The following is a 10703-nucleotide window of genomic DNA, read 5'->3' as shown; positions in this document are numbered from 1 at the left end:
CATAACTCATAGACTTTTTTTTTTTTAATTTCAAAATTATATTAAAAAGAAAATCTTTCTTATATTATCAATGTCTTTTAAGGTTTACAACTTACGAAAGGAAAATAGTGGTTGATAAAAAAAAAAAAAGCATATAGGGGTTTTAATCGAAAAGAGAAAAAAAGAAAAAGAAAAATATATTACATTTCAAAATTAATTAGGAAAAGATAAGCAAAACTCAAGTTTTTTTTAATACTTTATCTTTTTCATTAATATATAATTTATTCTAATTTTTAATATTGTTTTTACATTAAAATTTGAGGTTTTAGTGTTTATATATAAATGCTTTTTTTAATAAAATAAAAAAGTTATCGTGTGATCTAACCAAAATAACTAGATTCACTAAAAGACTTATTCATTTATAAACAAATGCCTAATAAATTTACAACAGTAACAGTTATGTTATTTTTGTATGGATTTTCTTGTAATAAAATTTCACCTAATATTTGTAATAGTTATATTTATTATTAGATTAGTCTCAAATACTTGTCTACACATGCCTTTATGTGTATATCACTTATAATTTTCTTGAAGTCAAATCCTAACCCATCACTGTTTTACAATATGCACATTTTAGAGAGGTTACTTTTTACAGTACATGAAAAATAGGATTTGTCTAATCCATTTCTCACTTTTCAATGACCAAAATTCTTATTTTGTGTTAATTAGGTGCGTGTTTATTCATACTTCAGAGGTCGATTATTTTATTTTGGAAATTGCCTCATTAAGAAGCTTTAGGTATGAGTCATAGCAGTGGGAATCGGCGAAGATGTAAAGGTGGAAGCTTTAGGTATGATTTCTCATCTTGGTTAATTCTCAACTTACAATTAAATATATGAATACGTTTTGTTATTCCATTCAACACTCTTTGCGGTAAAAATTATCACTCTGGCACCAATCTTCTTTTTGTATGTTAAGTTAATAGTAGTATAGTTACTTCTAAATTGATTATCACTATAAACTTGTTTTGCATTTTGTACGGTTTAGTTTGAAAGGAACTATGTTTTTTAAAGGATAACTGATGATTTCATTCATAAAAAGTAGAATACAGTCAGAACAGGCGTAACTAGTTGCACAAAATAGCCAACACTAAACAAGCAACAACTCCTAGACCACCCTAGTAATTCAATGTCCGCTATTTTTTATTTCTCAGGATTCATGATGTTGAGATGCAAGACGACAGGAATGAAGATGGAGGATCAAGCAGCTCATTGAAAGAGCCGCCTAAGTGGTTCTTCCGATCTTGGAGGATAATATTTGGAGTGTCGTGTGTGATTGCAGTAGCATTGGATCCTTTGTTCTTTTACGTTCCTGTGATCAAGGAAGATAAGAAGTGCATTGGGATTGACAAAAAGTTGAGAGCCATATCTCTTATTTTGCGCTCTGTTACCGATATCATTGGCATTATAAATATTATTTTGCAATTTCATGATGAGTATACCTATATAGACGAGACCTCGGGAATGGTAGTTAAAGATTTTCGGAAAATAGCAAAGACTTATTTGTGGCCATACTTCGTGATTGACATTCTCGTTATTCTTCCCTTCCCACAAGTAAGGGAGAGCTTTATTCAGTTAATTGTTTTCATCAAAATTGCTGCATATTTAAATTTTATCCCTTGACTCTATACTTGTTGTAATCTGTTCAGGTCATAATTTTAGTTATTTTTCGACAACTGAAAGGCTCAAAATCTTTGAATAAAAGAAAGTTGTTGACTTCCTTTGTTCTCTTCCAATATGTGCCAAGAGTTATTCAAATCTTCCAATCCTGGAAAGATCCTAAGAAGAGAGTCGACAAATCATCTGAAACCCCCAAACGAGTAAAAGCTGCATTCAATTTCTTTCTCTACATCATTTCCAGTCATGTAAGTTTGATTTTGTACTAATTTTAGATTTCGAATGTATTATATATGCTTACGCTTATCAAAAGCATATGCAAAAACACATGAAATATATATAAAATGTGAAATACTTCATTTATTAATTTATTATAAATGGGTACTCATATTCTTACATAAATAAAATATCTGCAATATTTTTAAAGAAATCTTAAGAAGCAGTTTGTTATTGTTTATTGGTTCTAATATAAGTATATCACTAATATAATTTTTTAATCCAGTAATAAAAGTCTATCATTTAGAATTTGTTATGAAAATATTGTGAAAAAAGAAAATCTAAAAATATAACAAAATGTGATAACATTTACACCACTTTTTTTTTTAAGTCGTCGAGAGTCCTAATCTAATATTTCAATTATTTATTTTATTTTATTTTGACCTTTGAAAAACTTACATCTCAACTATAATAAAAATGTTGCGTCAATATATTGTGTTTTTAGTGAAAAATTTCTTGATTTTAGCTCAATCAAGAATACCTTTATTGTCCTTGGTCAATTATATAACCGCCAACATAGATATTATATAGAATATAAATACATTATAAAATTCATGTTTAAATCCCTCTCTCTGTGTACAATTTCATGAATTATTATTATGATTATTAGGAAAATATGAAGAGTTTATTGATGTTCAATGCCTCGATGGTCTTTTAGGTATTGGGAGCCTTTTGGTATTTTCTTTCTATTGAAAGGGAGACTGCTTGCTGGCACAGAGCCTGTGAAATTCATACTGGATGTATCCAAAGTTCTTTCAAATGTGATGACAGACTTCACAGTTTAGGAAATTACACATTTCTAACTGACGTTTGCCCAATAAATCCACCAGATAAAACGCGCTTTGATTTTGGAATATTTCTTGGAGCCCTTCAGTCTGGTGTAGTGCAGTCCAAAAATTTCTCTGAAAAATTCTTTCATTGTTTCTGGTGGGGCTTACAAAATCTAAGGTTTGCACATAATATTGACTCTGCTATTCCATATTATTAGCATTTCAGAATAATTTTTATTAATAATATATTTATGTCCATATTGCATTATTTGTAAGTTATTACAAGACTTTTTTTTTTTTTGAGAAACTGTTCTTACGAGACTTAAGCTTCTCAAGTAGAATTTCTGTCATCCTCAAATTTATTAAACCATAGATTGCCACGTCCGGTCGTGGGAGAAATTATACAATTTTCTGGTAGACCATATTACTTGCCCAGTATTCTTAGACGTGGAAAAATAGGTAGAGCGGGTCGGATTAATCGGGTTTGCGAATCAAAATAGGTCTTTTTTAAACTGGTAAATCAGGTTGCGAATCGGGTCGGGTCAAAGCAAACCAAGTTTAATATGACTATAGAATTAAACTTGGCCAATTTGAGTTGGTTTCTCAAAAAAAAAAAAAAGTTGGCCAATTTGGTTTGTCACATTTCAATTTTCGGGTTAGTGCATTGTGGTGCCTATGGCTAGGGCTGTCCATCCAATCCGGAGATCCGACCCACCCGAAGAATCCGACCGGATCTGTCCCGAAAACCGTTCGACCTGATCAAGTCACCGGTCGGCGACGGGTCTGTTGTTCCAAAAACCGACGGCGGCGGATCGGTCTCGGTTTTCCTCTCCAGAACCCGAAAAAACCCGATCCGACCGATGTACTAGGTATTTCTAGAAAAAAATTCCAGATTCCGGCGATTATTTCCAGATTCCGGCGATTATTTCCAGATTCTGATGGTATTTTCCAGATTCCGGCGGTATTTTCCAGATTCCGGTGGTATTTTCCAGATTCCGGCGGTATTTTCCAGATTCCGGCCTCAAATTTCCAGATCCCAACTTCAAATTTTCAGATTTTGGCACCAGATTTTCATATTTCGGTGACTTATCAAGTAGATCGAGTGATATTTTGTCCAAATCTAGTGAGATCTCACCAGATCCGATGAGTCTCCGCCGGATTTGACGTTTTTTCGCCTGAAATCAACAATTTTGGCAGGATTTTTCACCATGGACGGTTCCGACTGAACCGACTGTGCTTCCGGTGCAAAACCGACCGCACCGATCCGACTCCCTCGCCGGTCGGCGGCGGGTCAGTGTTTGTTCAACCCGATTCTATCGGGTCGGTCTCGGGTTGGGCACAAACCCGACCCGGACCGACCCGTGGACACCCCTACCTATGGCTTTGGACAATGGACTACAACTAGAGCTTGTATTAAATGAGATTTTTTTTTTTAATGGTTGTCTTGATAGCCTTGTGTTGTCTTGTCTCATAATCTCATTCTCTCATGTCATGTCCATGATTTGTGAAGCTTAGCTCTTATTGGTTGTGATGAAGCTCAAACAGTCTTCAACAAAAAAAAAAAAGTTCAAATAGTTATTCTCTTATGTCATGTCTTGACAACAGTTTTACTTGTTTATAACTTTATATCTATAATATATTAACTATTAGTTTTGATACTTTGTGCTTTATGCACCTAGTATCATGACGTCGTTTATATTTTTTTTAGTGAATTTTTTTTACGGGTCGGGTCACAGGTTATTCGGGTCGGGTTGGGTTGACCTATAAAAATCAAGTCAGGTCATAGGTCAACCTATTTTTGCTTCGAGTCAAAAAAATCAGGTTCGGGTTGGGTCAGAAAATTCTGACCTGTATTGTCATGTCTAACTATTCCATTAAAAGACTCTTACTTGTTTAAAATTGCAGAGTCAGTAATCAGTTTTTGTTTTAAAAAAATTTCTAACTCAGCAATTTTAAACAAGTAGAAATCTTTTAGTGGAATGGTAGATCATATCGCTTATCTACCATTAGAACCTTTTAATTTCTCAATTCGTAGAGCCAAAATGTTAGTTTAGGGGGAAAAAGATTGCTTAATCTATTAAACAAAAAAATCGATTAAAGTAGAAAATATAGTGTAAATATAAGTTAGAGTTTATTATTTTATACTAGATATCAATTTAATTTTTTGAGTCTAGTATTAGCCAGAATATTTCTCAATATATATATATATATATATTATATATATATATATATTAGCCAGAATGAGTATACTCACTACTATGTATGATTTATTTATTCAAAATTTAAGCTGAATATATACTTTACAGTCATTATTATATGAAGTGAAAAGATTAATCAAAATATAGTATATTCAAACAAATCATTGAATACTTAAAAAATGACAAAAATAAATTAGCTTAAAAGTATTAACATTATGATCACATACTCAAAATATTTAAAATATTCTATGTATGAATTGATTTTGCTCTTAAAAGACGCTATATGATATTTTTATTCTTGAGTTTAATTATAAGTATGAATATTTATTCTTTCTATCTTAGAATATTTAATGATGGGATGATTTGCAAAAGATCGTAAAAAATATATTGAATTGTAAAAGCATTATTTTGTTAGAAAAAATATATAATTTAGTACATTGTCTAGGTGATATAGTGATAATATATCTTCTAATATCAAAATTACATATAATTGTTTTTTCCTTGATTACATTAGGTGCTAAAATTTATTTCTAAAAAATCAATTTTGATTTTTTTAGGCAAAGATAGATTTTTTTTTTATATTTTTAAATATTATAAAAAATAATTTTCAAAAGAACTTTATAGTTTTGTTTGGTTGGGAAGATAAAAAAAATAAAAAGAGAGATAATAAAAAATATTTTATTTTTTTAATCATATATGTTTGGTACAAATGATCGACAAAAAATTAGGAAAGGTGAAAAGAAAATATACGTTTCATTTGTTTGGTTGTAAAGAAAATTGAGAGGATATATGTAAAAATTAATTTATATGAATTTACTATTATGCCCATGTTACATAGTATATAAGCAAAATATCTAAATATTTTTCAAATACTTGTGAGCATATTTCCTCAAATTATATAAGAAAAATATAAATAAAATGTTCTCTTCCGTTTTTTTACCATTATTTTTCAATCGTTCCTAAAAATCACTCTAAACAAACAAAAGATAAGGGGGATTTGGATGGGGTCACTGGCAACTGCCCTAGAGTCCTCCCTGCCCCTACACCCACGCATAATCTGCCATACAAAAATACTTGAGATAAATTAAAGATGTATTTTTTCTGTACATAATTAATAAAGAAAAGAATTTTAGATGTAGTACTCCCTGGCCACCCTTCTCGTCCATGGCTTACGATCATGATTCATGTCCCCCGGCATTTTTGGTGCATCTCTTGGCAGTTTCTCCTCTGCAGAATGCTCTTCTTCTTTCTTTCTTTTTATTTTTTATTTATTGCAGGTTTGATTTCTAAGATTATTATATCTAACACATTATAGTGGCACCGTTTTCGCAGTTCTCTTGGTCAAAACCTCGAAACAAGTAACTATGTCTGGGAAAAATGCTTTGCAGTTCTCATTTCTCTCTTTGGCTTGCTATTGTTTACATATTTCATTGGAAATTTGCAGGTTAGTCTCAATTCTATTTTTTGAAGGGCTTAGGGTTCCTACTTCCTAGTTATACAATTATGAACTCAACATTATTTAGGCTAAAAGCAAGGAATGGGCATTAGATTGGTTTTTAGGTTGGAAGAATGATACCCCTCACACTTGCTATGTATTAAAGTGGCCAAATTGTTGTACTGTAAGTCTATGATGCCTATTTATAATTAAAATAATTTTCTTTTCACTATTATCCAAACTATTCTTATTATATAGTAAAGTGCTTTGAAGTTTAATTGACATTTCATAATGTTTTTAATGAAAACATCTATGGTTCAAATCTTCCCACAATCTTGTGTATTTAATAGAAATATCAAAGGCTCAAATCCTCACATGGTTTCACCCCAACTCTCCATTATATATATATACACACACACACACACACATTATCCTTACTATTTAGGTTTTTTTCTTTTTTTTTTTTAAATATTTGATAATTAAGAAAAGTGAAATTTGAATCTTAAGTGTCTTTATTGGAAATATAAAAAATGTCTATTGATATATATATATATATATATATATATATATATATATATATTTTTTTTTTTATTAACGATGGATGTGTTTCGATTTCTCTAATATTCAATTTTCAAAGGAGATTCTATAAAGCTTATTATTTATATAATATGGAATAATTTTGTATTAATAAATATCCAAAATATAGATTTGAAAAATCAAGAGCTTTGTAGCTTAATACTTACCGATATTTCTAATGAAAATATCTATAATTCAAATCATTTCACTCCAACTATATATATATATATATATATACATCTCTCTCTCTCTCTCTCTCTCTCTCTCTCTCTCTCTCTCTCTCTCTCTCTCTCTCTCTCTCTCTCTCTCTCTCTCTCTCTCTCTCTCTCTCTCTCTCTCTCTCTCAATAGTGCTAAAATTTCTGTTTCAATATAAAACTATAATGGATGCCATAATAGATTTTGAAACTTTGGATTTAACTTTATGATTTCCAAACCTACAATTAAGGATATGAAACTTATTAAAAAGCTTTGGCTTAAGTTAGTCACATTTTAGTGTTTTCAATTGAGATATTCACAGTTCAAATTCTCTCACCCTCAGTGTAAATAAATAAATTAAAAAAACTTCAAAGTTTTTCTTTGAAAAAGAAGTACGATCAGCAGTGATGGAACTAGGAAATTTTCTCGGGAGGTGAGGGGGGGGGCTGGTGAATACATTTTGTGTAATTTTTAGATTTATTACCAAATGTAAAAGAAAATTAATGAAAAATTTCAAAAGCTAGTGGGGGCCATGGTCCCCTTAGCACCCCCTAGCTCCGCCTATGATGATCACCAACGTGCATTAGATTATATATCTCAATCTTATGGCAATGAATCGGTTACAAGGAATATACACTCACGTAAAATATTCGTTTTTTGTTCTTTGTCTACTTAATACCATAAGATTGGACAAATTGAACTTACTAGTAGAAGTTGGACAGCTATACATGCAGCTGGACTCTTCAAAATCGGAGGAAGCAAAAAAGAAGAGGGAGGGGGAGGAGGAAATGAGGGCAAGGAAGGAGAGGGAGGAGAAGGAGGAAAGCAAGAAGGCGGAGGAAAGAATGGATTTGGAGATGAAGGAGAAAAAACGAACAATAGAAATATGGATGTTCAAATACAGGCTTCCTGGAGAAATGAAAAGACAGATTATGCAGAACGCAATACAGATTTTTAAAAAAAACAAAAACCTTGTTCATGTGGAGAACCTGTTACGTCAGCTTCCTGAAGGACTAAGCAATTCTGTAAAACGCCACATCTACTTAGATCTACTAAAAAAAGTAAGTTCGTTAATTAGCTACGATAAACTTGCTAAATAATATTTAATTTGCACCTGTGCAAGATTAGTGCTATTATTGATATCACTCTAGAAAGAACGAAGAAAGAAAGAGCATTATAGTTTTAGTCAACTGATTGTCTAACCATCAGAGTTGCAGCACTCATGCCATTTACCTATATATATATATAAAAAGATTTTCTATATATAGTTTAAATTTAACCAAAAAAAAAAAACTTTAAGTGATGAATTAATGCACATCTTGTAGGGCTATGTTTTTATTAAAAGAATAAAGGTTCTAATGAATTATAAAATGATTTGAAATATATAATGAAAATTTATTTTAAATTTGTTGATAATTTATTAATTAATTTTTCATTTAAATAGTATTTTAATTTATTTAAAAAATTTGAAATAAATTGTACAACATAATTCCACTATATGACTCACTCTATGTATGATATAACACACACACACACACATTACCATTACCATGGTCAACATAATTTGTAAAAAAATGTTGTAATAATTACAACATTGAGACATAATATAAACACGATATATACAACCTAATGAATAGACCCATATATATGTAGGGTTTTTAAAAAGGAATATTTATAGATTTTTTTTACAGAAGAATAATTATAGAATTTAAATTAATAAAAAAATATTAGGATAATTATATGGAAGATTCTAGGCTTTAAAAAACTTACGCAATAACATTAAAAGAAATTAACAACAAAAATTCAAAATTTTTTTACCAAAAATGCTTGATGTTTGATTAATTTTATAATATTTTGTCACATAATCTTTTGAGGCCTTATAATTTATTTAATATGTATATTTCAATTAAATTTAACTTTCATCAAAAGCGGACGCAATAGATTAAAATTCTCTAACAACAAATTTTAACTTTCCTTCTATATTTAAACCTGCCCTTTAAATTTTTGACACATTATAATTTCTTTTAATGGTAGAATATACAATTTCATGTACAAATTAATTTAAATATAATAAGTTTTTAAGCGTAGAATTTATAGTTTTATATACAATACAATTATAATAAAAACCTAATATTAGAATATATAATTTCATACATAATTCTAATACATGTCTATTAATAAATTTCATATTTGGACAATATAAAAAAAAAAATAAGAGAAAAAAAAATTATATTTTGTTAAACATTTTCGTGCATCACACAAGTTACCGATATTTGATCTCTTGACAGTATTCATGCGGATTGTTTTACTTTTTGAGCTAGGTGCCGGCGCTTCAAAATATGGATGAGCAATTGTTGCTAAAGATATGCGACTCTCTTAGGCCAGTCTACTACAATGAGCAGAGCTATATTGTTCGGGAGGGAGACCCAATTGATGCAGCGATCTTCATCACTGATGGCGTTGCATGGACCTATTCAACTACTAATAATGGTGAAGCAATCGGTGGCCCCTCATCACTCGCTGAGCGTCTTGAAAAAGGTAACTTCTTCGGAGGAGAACTTCTTGAATTCGTGTTGAAAAACCCATCCTTGCCCAAACTTGCCATTTCTCCAAGAACCGTCAAAGCCCATGGACCAATTGAAGGCTTTGCTCTAATGGCCGAGGACTTGAAGAATATAGTCAGTAAGAACTGGAAGTGTGTTGGCATAGGGCAGTTGGAACCCTTCGCAGCTCATGTGGTGCAAGCAGCTTGGCGCCGGCATCATGAAAATAAAAATCTTGAAAAGTCCTCACAGGGCGGCAGATAATTGCTCGTGCAAGATTTCCATTTATCATGCATGTTGTGCAAGGAATTCTCAACTGGGTCTTTCAGTGATTGTACTTAACTAGTTTTTTTTTTTTGCGATAAAGATAGAACTTTTATTAATATAAGGCAGGTATAGCACCATGACCATCACAGCACAGGCGCATAAACTCCAAGCCTACTGGAGAGAAATACATCAAAATAACAAATATCAGAACAACATACAACAAATTATAACAATATTCAAAAATAGAATTAATGGTTCTCCATTGCTGCAAATAATCATTGATACTCTTCCAACTAGCCAATTGCCTCTTCCAATATCACAGCACAGGTACGAAATTTCAAAACTGCTAAAAACCAGACCAGCATACAAAAAAAAAAAAAAAAACCCATTACTGCACATAATCTTTAATACTCTTCCAAGTAGCCAATTGTCCCTTCCAATATCACAGCACATGTGCATAATTTTATGGCTGCTGGAGAAGTACATCAAATACCAAAACAGCCTTCAACAAAGTATAACAAGGTTAAAAAAAACCCCCATTGCTGCGCATAATCTATGATACTCTTCCAAGTAGCCAATTGCCTCTTTCAGTATCACAGCACAAGTGCAGAATTATAGAACTGTTGGAGAAATACACTAAATACCAAAACAACATACAACAAATTATAACAAGGTTCAAAAAATAGTATTAATGGTTCCCCATTGCTGACATAACCTCTGATACTCTTCCAAGTAACCAATTGCCCCTTCCAATATAGCTTTAGGATGTTGTTGGACCTTCTCGAA

General features: G+C 31.1%; 1 protein-coding gene across 2 annotated transcripts; it reads left to right on the top strand.

The window, feature by feature from the left end:
• Positions 1-715: 715 nt before the first annotated feature.
• Positions 716-9967, top strand: LOC142621182 (cyclic nucleotide-gated ion channel 1-like). 2 transcript variants are annotated; one of them, XM_075794501.1, is made up of 7 exons: positions 716-829; positions 1193-1592; positions 1688-1903; positions 2590-2879; positions 6232-6343; positions 7830-8168; positions 9429-9967. In XM_075794501.1, the coding sequence occupies exons 1-7, from the start codon at positions 780-782 to the stop codon at positions 9912-9914; spliced, it is 1893 nt and encodes a 630-aa protein (XP_075650616.1). In that variant the 5' UTR covers positions 716-779; the 3' UTR covers positions 9915-9967. The 2 variants fall into 2 exon arrangements, with proteins under 2 accessions (XP_075650616.1, XP_075650617.1); XM_075794502.1 differs by lacking the exon at positions 7830-8168.
• Positions 9968-10703: the final 736 nt, after the last annotated feature.

Source organism: Castanea sativa, chromosome 12, assembly GCF_040712315.1.
Source record: "Castanea sativa cultivar Marrone di Chiusa Pesio chromosome 12, ASM4071231v1".
Taxonomy (NCBI): Eukaryota; Viridiplantae; Streptophyta; class Magnoliopsida; order Fagales; family Fagaceae; genus Castanea; species Castanea sativa.
This window is presented reverse-complemented; position numbering and strand designations above follow the sequence as displayed.